General features: G+C 57.8%; 1 protein-coding gene across 1 annotated transcript; it reads right to left on the bottom strand.

Annotated features, from left to right (window-relative positions):
- Positions 1-468: 468 nt before the first annotated feature.
- LOC113202761 (homeotic protein ultrabithorax) lies at positions 469-8,788 on the bottom strand. The gene is made up of 4 exons (XM_052269796.1): positions 7,432-8,788; positions 4,324-4,683; positions 603-653; positions 469-553 (listed from the first exon to the last, which is right to left on the bottom strand). Exons 1-4 carry the CDS (start codon positions 7,770-7,772, stop codon positions 469-471), a joined length of 837 nt encoding a protein of 278 aa, XP_052125756.1. The 5' UTR covers positions 7,773-8,788.
- Positions 8,789-9,475: the final 687 nt, after the last annotated feature.

The raw sequence follows: 9,475 nt of genomic DNA, 5'->3' as shown, positions 1-9,475 counted from the left end.
ACCATGAAAATCCGACCCCCCTACACTGATATATAAAGTGTGCAACTGACACACACTTTAAGGTGTTTAACACCGTGTCGCACACTTCTATGTGTGCAACATGAGTTTTGAATAGTTGGAAGTGTTCAACAGGTGTGTTGCACACTTTTTAGTGTTCAACTTGAGCGTTAGCTATAGTGCTCGTCGGTCAGGTTGAACATTTAAAAGTGTGCAACACACCTGTTGAACACTTCCAACTATTCAAAACTCGTGTTGCACACATAGAAGTGTGCGACACGGTGTTAAACACCTTAAAGTGTGTGTCAGTTGCACACTTTATATATCAGTGTACCTGCAGCTGCAGGCGCTGCAGTTAGGCCCTGCATGGACCCCCTCGCAGGCCTGTTTTTGACGTGCCACAGCAATCCACCTAAAGCACTCATGGGGTCGTGAGTGGTATGGATTATGGATAGAGTCGTCTGGACCTCCTCAAAAGAATCCATGACAAACGCGATGTAGCTCATAGGTGGAGGGCTCCAGGCCGAGTTTTAGGAGGTGCACCAAATTTGATACTCTGTGACGTAAAGGGTTAACACATATTTTCTACACTTAAGCCTCCTCACGCTTCCACAAATTTATAGACGTGCTTAGTATGCATATAAATATCCGCGCACCTAATAAGTGCGAAAAGATTTCAAAAAGGAAAAAAAAAAGGAAATCAGTGGCCCGATGTGTACGTCCTGATCAATCTTAACAGGTCTTACGTTGGGTCAATTCGACTCAAAGTCGATTTATCGTTCATTTGACCTAACATTCGGCATCAGAGATGTTGTAATATGCGGAAACGACACCCATATCGAGCCATTGCGGATAATATGTTCCTTTCGGCATTTAGGCCCAAATTATCCAAAATGGCGGCGTCTGGGGCCTAAGTGAGAGGTTGTAAAGGGTCGAGAGTGTGTTTTTCCGTTTTCCGGCGTCAAGTTCACCCGGAAAAGTGTCCAAGATGACTTTCCTCCGACAATTTTGAAATTTCGACCATTTTGGTTCAAATTTTGAACAAATGCGTTAAAATCTCGGCTCCTATGGGTCGAAAACTTGTGTGCTGCGGGCCAAATCAAAGAGTAGGGTCTAAGGAACTCATACAAAAAAAATCCCGCTTTTTATATGTTTTGCAGTTTTTTTTCGGCTACCGCTAATACTAACACGAATTGGCTGTAGTTGTAGAATGTGGTAGTACTAGTAGAAGTGAAGGCAGACTTGGTAGGAATAGGAAGTTAACATGGCGAAAACGGGAAGGCGGTTGTTGGGGTTTACGCAAGGGTATGGGGACGAGGGTGGTAGTGGGGGAAGAGGTGGGGGGGGGGGTCAGGGGTACGGGGGCGTATCTCAGTTCGTACAATTATGGTCAATTACAGTGCGCGGGGGACCAAGGTTGGTCGGTGCACCCCCCCCCCCCCCTCTCCGACCGCCGATAGTCGCGGGGTTACGCCCCAACTCAGTCACACCGCCGCGCCGAGAGGTGTGTGGTGGCGGTGAGGGGGCGCCACGCTACTCCACCCCCTCTGTAATTATCATACATTTGCTCTGGGCCCGACGCGCGCGCCGACCCCCCGTGGCGTCCGGCAGCAGCGCCGCCACCTGCCCACGTCACGTCGTCGTGGAGCTTGCCGGACTAGAGTGACCACATGGTGGCCACAAGATGCAAAAGGCGGCCGCGGCGGCCATTTCCGGGACCAGCCGCCTGCCGCGCGCGAGGTGTGGCTTGACGAGTTGACGGAAGGGAGCTACGCCCTCTGTACCGCCCCGCCCCGCCCCGCCACGCCCCGCGCCGCACTATTGTCTCGCGACGCCGGCCGCGACGCCCGCCCGACACGGAGTCACGAGCAGCGCTTTTTGCATTCAGACACGTGTTGCTGTCATCTCGGACGCCTACACAGCCAAGTGCGGCCCGAAGTTAGTGTTGGCAGCGACAAACTTTTGGACGCGAATGAAGCCGGCACGAAGAAGGAAGCAAGTTTTTTTTTATACGCGCTCTGTCCCGATCAGCTGATGGCCTGAATTCGGAGGCAGCCGGGCCAACCCCTCTCGGCCTCGGCCACAGACAAGAGGATCGAGAGAGACAGACGGACGGAGGGGACCACCCGCCCGCCCGCCCGTCCTCGGCTCGTGCCGTCTCTCTCGCACCCGTGCAGACTGACGTATCAATGGGATTACCTACGCGGGACGACGCTTGCCAGAAGGATACACATTAAAAACAGCGATGCAGTCGCGACGCGCTCATTTCGAAATGAGAAAAATAAGGTTTCAATACAAATTACTAATAATCTTTTGGGTTCTTAGCAAACTGCACTAGACAAGCATACACGTGCACGCATACATACTCCCTTTGATATTTTACAATTACAAACTTTGGATTAAAAGGACAAGGCTATCTCCACTTCTCCCCCTGGTGTCACGCTCATTGGCGCCTCCCGAGATGTATAAAAATGGTCGGCTGAGTTATGTTCGGCCCATTACACCTTGTGCTGTTGTCGGGGACGGCAGCCGCACCGGAAAAGCCAACATTGCCGACGCACACAAAAAAAATGTAGAAAGAGAAAGAAGGGGAAGGAGAGAGGGGGGCGGGGGCGCTTGGGCCGCAAAAGCATACGAACTCAACCGATGTACAGCCCAGTAGGGACTTCTAGACTCCAGCGGAATTCAACACGAGTAAGCTATAGTCATGCCCCAAATTCCCTAAATAAGTTATTTTCTAAATTTTTAGCGAGAAAGAAATTTAAAATTATAACATTTTTCAGCAGGTTTTCATTCTCGGACTGTCAGTCCCACAGAGACCCCGTGATTCTCTGGCCGCAATGCGCCGCAGGCCAGGCGAGCCACCTCCGCAACCGCAGCAGCGGCGAGCAGCGGCGGAATGGTTTTCGGATCACCCGGTGGCGGCGGGGCCGGGCCGGCCATCGCTCCGACAGTACAGCGCGCCCGTCACGCGCTCTGTCGGCGGCGCGTGGAGGCTCCGCAGCGCGGGCGGGACCGAGCCAACAACAACAACAAGACTAGTAACAAGACGGTGGTGCCTCACACCTCATTGTGTGAGTACCTGCCGGTCGGCCCAATAACCCGATCGTTAAAAGACCCGACAATCGCCCAGAAAAAGCGATAATTATCGCGATAATAGTAGCGATAGCAACTATCGTGATTCATTAACGATCGCGTCCAGCGGGGTTACGTTCCGTTACTGTCCCGTCTGGGTGGTCCTCCAGCTCCAGCCCCGCAGAGCCTCCGCGGCCAGATGTTATTGGTCGATCGAAATCGATCTCTCGACGCGACGGTCCCAACGGCGCGCAAATATGAAATATGGTAATAATAATAATACCGCGAGCGAGGATCCGTTTCGCTATCACGTAATTACGAGCGCAGCTCATCAAGATGGCCTGTCGCTCAAGTGCAGAGGCACCCCCCCCCCCTTTCCCGCGCGAGGGAGTATCGGCCGGTATCGTTTCCCTTCAAGCAGCATAGCGTTATCGCCTGCTTCTCTCTCTCTCTCTCGCACGCGAGCGCGAGGCGCCGTGGGTGCGAGTGAGAGGGCGAGCGAGCGCGACGCGACCCCTGCGGCGGCCGGCCGGCGGCGGGGCCGTACGGAGCGGGGGGCACGAGGCGGCCCCGCCGCACCCCGCCACGCCCCGCCACGCCCCGCCACGCCCGCCCGCACGATGACAGCCGGCTGAGATTTATGCTTCTGCCGCGAGAAATGACATGGCCCCCTCGGTTGGGCCCCAAGACCGCCCTCTCCCCCTTCTCCGCCCACTCCCCTCCTCCCCCTCCACTCTGGTGTTCCCTAGCGCGCGGAGCGCATCCCCCACGCAACCCGCGACTACGACTACTCAAACACGCGCGCCAAAAATTGTCAAGACAAGTATAGTGCGACCTCCTCCCCGACGACGACGACGACGACGTCGTCCGAGACACACAAGTGGCGCAGCACCTCGGCGGCGACGGCAACTGCCAGCGCGCGGCGCAGGTAGGGAGGTGGAGGGTGGGGGGTGCGGCAATCACGGAGGAGCACAAGGGCCACCTGGGCGTGGCGCGGGCCGGCGCGGACACGGGGGCTAGTGCTGTGCACATCGCGCCGCTGCGACACCTCTGAGGAGGAGGTGGCGGTGGGTGGCGTCGCGACCCTCCCACGCCACCCCCCGCCATTGAATGGCGCTGCTGCTCGCGCGTCACTGAGTGACCAACAATGGGCATGCGGACAGGCGGATCGTAAACAACAATCAGGTAAGACCCGTGGGAGGCGGGCAGACAGACGGACAGACAGACAGACACGGTGGTGGTGCAAATGACCCAGTGCGGGCGCGTGCCGGGGCAGCACAAGGAGGGCACTCACCTGCTATGGCCATCCAGGGGTAGAAGGTGTGGTTGGCGGACTGCTGGTGCACGGCGACGGCGGGCTGGGCGGCCGTCGAGTTGAGCGAGCAGGTGTTCCACGAGCCGCCCAGGGAGGTGGCCGACGACGTCCTGGCGGTGGCGGATCCGGGCGAGGTGGAGGGGTCGCCGCCGACGAGGCCGACCGAGCCGCCGTAGCCGACGCGCGAGTCGGGCGTGCAGGCGGACGGTCTGACGAGGCTGTTGGCGCCGGCCGAGTTGGCCGAGTTGGCGGACTGCCACACGTCCTTGGCGGCGGCGGCGACCACGGCGGCGTACCTGCGCAGCACAAGGAGGAGGCCGTCAGCGGTGTCCGAGACCCTAACCTCTCGCGTGCGCTCTACGGGCGGGCGGCGCGGGGCCCGGAGCGTCTGCTACTGAGTTGTGTTCCGGCGCGAGGTGCCGAGCCGGTGCGGCGCGGGCGGTGTCGTCTGCTGCTGTCAAAACATGATCAGGTGACCGACAGCGCCTCAGCCGGCCGGGGCTCGCCAGTGGCGTGAGAACGCTGGACCCGGGCGGGCGGCCGGCGGCGGGCGGCGTTACGTTTGTTTGTTCGGCGCGCAGCAGACGACAACTCGTTCGATTTGCACTAGTGTGCGTGTGCGTGCGTGTGCGTGCGTGTGTCTCTCTGTGTCTTCGTGTCTGTCTCTCTCTCTCTGTGTCTCTTTGTGTGTCTCACTCCCTGTCTCTCTCACTCTTCGCCAAAGTGAGTAGTTGTTCGACGCGCAAGCAGACCGACAACGACAAGAAGACGCGAGCCCTCGTTCAAGTTGAAGGTGAACGCTACATGACGAGCAAGACACCGGACAGCCCATGTAAGTCTGTCTCCCTCACACGAGCCCAAAGGGCGTCCTTTCCCCTTGTGTGTAGTAGCGAAGAACAAAAACCGGAAGTCAGTCATATGGGGGGGGGGGGGCTGAGAAAATCGTATGACGAGCTGGATTTTCGTCCTTTCGATCGAGAGCGGCTCTGTGCCCTGTGTCCTGATGTGACAGGTTGTTCATGCCCGATTTGTTGTAGCCGTTTCTTTACGTCCGGTCTAGTTCTCCCCCCTCCCCCCTCCGCCACCCTCGCCGCCGACGAGTTGCCCGTCCCTGCCCCCTACTCGAGCCTAGCTGCGCGAAGTCAGTCAGTCGCCTGCAGCTCGGCGACGACGTCCTGTTCACCCTCGTCCTGGCCGTGTTGCTCATGCTCCCCTACCCGCCCGACCCGGGCCGGCGCGGGCGGCGCGGCGTGCGCATCAGCTGATTCTGGGTGTGCTTCGCCGGCCCGCCGCCGGGGGGCGCTGCGGGCAGCGGGCGCTGCTCTTCTCTCTCCCACTTTGCGCTTCTCTCTCTTTCTCTCGCCTCGTTCGCTCCCACTCCAGACGCCCCAGGAAGGGCATTCAGAGCCGCTCGACAGACTTTATTCAGTGGCGTTGAACCAAAAGAACGGCGGCGCGGGATGGACTTTTGGACGAAAGCGATAAGAATGGACACGTGTCCATGTTTTCCTTCGCTCCGCCACCCTGATTGATCTACTCTCTCAATACAAAATTTTAATAGTTTCAAATTAGTTTTTCTATTGCCGCTAAAATTTCTCATTTCATCTCTTATAAAGGGGTGAACAGAAGGTGTAGTGTGAAATCTGGCGAAAAATATTTAAAGGTGGGAAAAGCCCACTATAAGAAACTGTCACGTCGTTTATCATTTTTGCCTCTTGTAAGAGGCAAATTTCTCAGACAGGCATTTATTTTTGACTTCTGATTTTGTCCTTCTCCATTCGTCCGACGGGCCTTTTTGATGTACCCCTATTCCGATGCTCACTTCGGAGAGAGAGATACAAGTTTAGAGCAATTAGAGCCAACAACGGCTTCTCAGCTTACAGAATCCTAACCCGGCACCCCTTCTCCGACACGCGCTGCCGCTCAGTCCCACGGTGGTGGTTCAAGGTGGGAGGGTTGGAGGAGGGGGCAAGTACCGAGGTAAGTGAAACAGGAGAGGGGGAGGGAAGAGTTCTCCTGGTCAATATCTAATGATGATGGTAATAATAATAATAGTAATATAAGGGGAGGTTAATAATAAAGCAGTACATCACGACCACACCCTAAGCGCCCCGGGATGGCGCAAACATTTGTTCGCCACCGGTCCACTCCCTTTATGAGCTCAAGTGGCCCACAATAGCCAGCCTCGCCGACACCTTTTTTCTCTCCCGGCTGAGCTTCCTTTCCTTCTCGGGGAGGGTGTGACCGATCACTTACGATGCGGCTGGCCGCGCATTATGCTTCTCGTCGGCTACTCTCTCCGTCTCTCTCATTTGGCGACGCTGCGGCGGGAGCGCGGCGGGGGTGCGAGAGAGAAGGTGGCGGCGAACGCAACAGCGTCCTGTGAATAACCCTTTCGTCTGCTCATAACGCGGTTCTCTGCGCACTTATCGCCTCTACTTTGTCTATCTGTTGTGTCGAGTAATCGGCGACATGGGCGCTGGTGACAAGATCATAAATCTGACGCCCTGCTGGTAATTGTTTACCAGTCATTACGCGAGCTCATATGCATTCTTCGGTCTTATCACTAAAGTGCAGAGCTGTTCGTAACGATATCGCCCGTCAATTTGTTTCCGCGGGACTCGCGCCTTGACCTCTAAAGTGCTTCGACGGCGAGCAATTTTTTAATCTGTATCTTTTGTGCGCCCTGCTCCTATACAAATGGCAGTTTATTTCACTTAGAAATACGACCAAAGCCAGATAAGACAAAACTTGTCGCTGGCCTGAGGTTCGTGACGTAGACGCACCAGCGTCTTTAAATTTATAATTAGTTAAAAAAGACATTAATAGATGCAATATTTTCTATCACGACTTCTTCTGGCAATTTTGTAAATGTAAAGGCATAAGTGGTTTGACCCACAGTACGCTTACAAAAATAGTGTGTCCTGAAACAGTGTGCAGAATGGATAACGGACGTCAGTCAACCAGGACCGCGTCGACTGACATCCGCGAAAACGAGGGCGTTAACGCTACCCGATCCTACCCCCATCACCACGTGAACCTACCCATTCTGGTGCTGCTGATCGCCGAGGCCAGATTTGACGCAATCCGTTTTGGCCGAGGCGCCCGTCGAGTAGTTGACGGAGGCCTGCTGTGACGAGTCTGAGCCCGACGAGTACAGCTTGCAGGCCGCGGCCACGCTCGCGTCGTACGGCGAGTCCTGTGGCGGCCGCGCCTGGTGCAGGTGGTGGTGGTGGTGCTGCGAGGAGGCGTACGGCGACATCCCCAGGCTCAGCGGGAACCTGTAGGCGGCCGCGGCCTGGTCGTGGTGGTGCGCGCCGGCGCCCGCCGACGCCTGGTGATGGTGGCTCCCGTAGAAACCACTCTGCTCGAAGTACGAGTTCATGGTGGCCGCGATGGTGGCGACTTGTTGGGGACTGGACGAGTCGAAGATCTGTCCGAGTCCGGACGTCGGCGCCGTGCCGAGGAGCACGGGGGCGGCGGTGATGGTGGCGGTGATGTGTGCTTAGGCCCGGCCTGCGCGCGGGACCCGGTGCACGAGGACGCCGACGACGAGAAGTAGGACGACGGGGATGTGGGCGGCTGGGTGTGCGTTGGCGCGATCAGGAGCCCTCAGAGGACCTCATGGCGACGGGACCTCATGGCGAGTGATGACAGCTGTCACACTGACTGACAACACACACTTTCACAACAATCGCACACAAACAGACGACGCACTATTGCTTTTCGCACTTCAGAATCACCACGGAGCACCACTGCGATGAACCACTTTAGCACTGATCACTGACAACACCAACAACCCTTTACTCTCCTTTCCCTCTTGTCGCGAAAAAATGACAAAAAACAATCACTTTGCTTAGCACTTCCTGGCGCGTGCCCGTGAAATCGGAGGCACTCACAAAACGATAAAACCGTGCAGCGCACTAAACGAGGCAATCCAACGGCCGTAAAGGCGCCGTAAAAGTCGCCGTAAAAAGCGGAGAGGTGTCAGTCACACCCGCACACTGTTGATTCACAAAACCACACGCAAACGGACCGCAGGCACTGTGACGAAGTGTGACGTAGCACAGAGTATCCACGGCGAGGTTGACAGGTCAACGAAACTTTTTTTTAATTTCCACGTAATAGACACGCGCGGGCTTTTTGACAGCTCGGGGGCGGGTTGACAGCGGGGTGACACTCGCGCCACGGGGCCGACGGGGCGGGTGACGATTCCCTGGACGGCACTCGAACTGAGATTTCAGCGACTGACAGTGAGGGAGAGAGGGTTGAACGGCGACGCCCTCGACGATGACGTCTCGACGCTCGTAACGGGGTACGCGGCGCGCGGCTCGCTCGGCTCGGCGTCGATGCGCGTCGTGGGGCGACCGTAACCGTAATGCAGACGGCCCAGCCCGGCTCAGCCGCGGCCCCGGGTCCCTCCGCTCCGCGCCGCTCGCACGCGCCGGCCAAGCCTTCTCTCTCGCGTGCTCCCTCCCTCTCGCTCTCTCTCTCTCCCTCTCGCTGCCGTCTCTCTCGCCGCCGTCGGGGCGTCTCTCTCGCTCTCGCGCTCTCCCTCTCTGCCTCTCTTCGTCCTCCCTGCCCCTACACATTCTATTACATTTTTCCTCCCGAACCAAAAATCTCGCTCCGTCCTCGTCTGGCGCACGGCTCAGGGCGGCTCGGCCCCCACCCTTCTCGCTCGCACCCTGTCGCCGTCCCACTCGCGCTCGAGCGCCGTCTCTCTCGCACTCGCGCTGAGCGGGGCGCACCCGATCGCCGGCGAACCCCCGTGCGGGTGCGACGAGGACGGCGCTTGCCGGCGCCGCGGCGGCGCGAGAGAGAGCGAGCGTGTGTTTAGATGAATAACGCCTACACAGAACGACGCGGCAAAGCGCAGACGGCGATTACAGGACAGAGATAGAAACTGGCTCGGTGGAGGGGGGCGCCGCGCGAGAGAGAGCGACGCCGCAGCGCGCCGGCGGGGCGAGAGAGCGCGAGCGAGGCGCGGCGAGGAGAGGGGAGCGGCGGCGGCCGGCCAAATGAACCAATCAGAATCAGATTCGTCACGGAGGCCGTGAACAGCCCATTCCGCTCTCTCTCGCACCG

The sequence above is a fragment of the Frankliniella occidentalis genome, unplaced genomic scaffold (genome assembly GCF_000697945.3).
Source record: "Frankliniella occidentalis isolate FOCC.00 unplaced genomic scaffold, Focc_3.1 Scaffold102, whole genome shotgun sequence".
NCBI lineage: Eukaryota > Metazoa > Arthropoda > Insecta > Thysanoptera > Thripidae > Frankliniella > Frankliniella occidentalis.
This window is presented reverse-complemented; position numbering and strand designations above follow the sequence as displayed.

Excerpts from the sequence above, each read along its gene's own strand:
- LOC113202761 (XM_052269796.1), bottom strand. The coding sequence starts at position 7,772 with ATGAACTCGTACTTCGAGCAGAGTGGTTTCTACGGGAGCCACCATCAC. Across the intron at positions 4,684-7,431 it reads GATCAGCAGCACCAGAATGG|GTACGCCGCCGTGGTCGCCG; the intron begins GTAGGTTCACGT and ends TGTGCTGCGCAG. Across the intron at positions 654-4,323 it reads CCGGCACGCGCCCGCACTGG|GTGCGCGGATATTTATATGC; the intron begins GTCATTTGCACC and ends CGCACTTATTAG.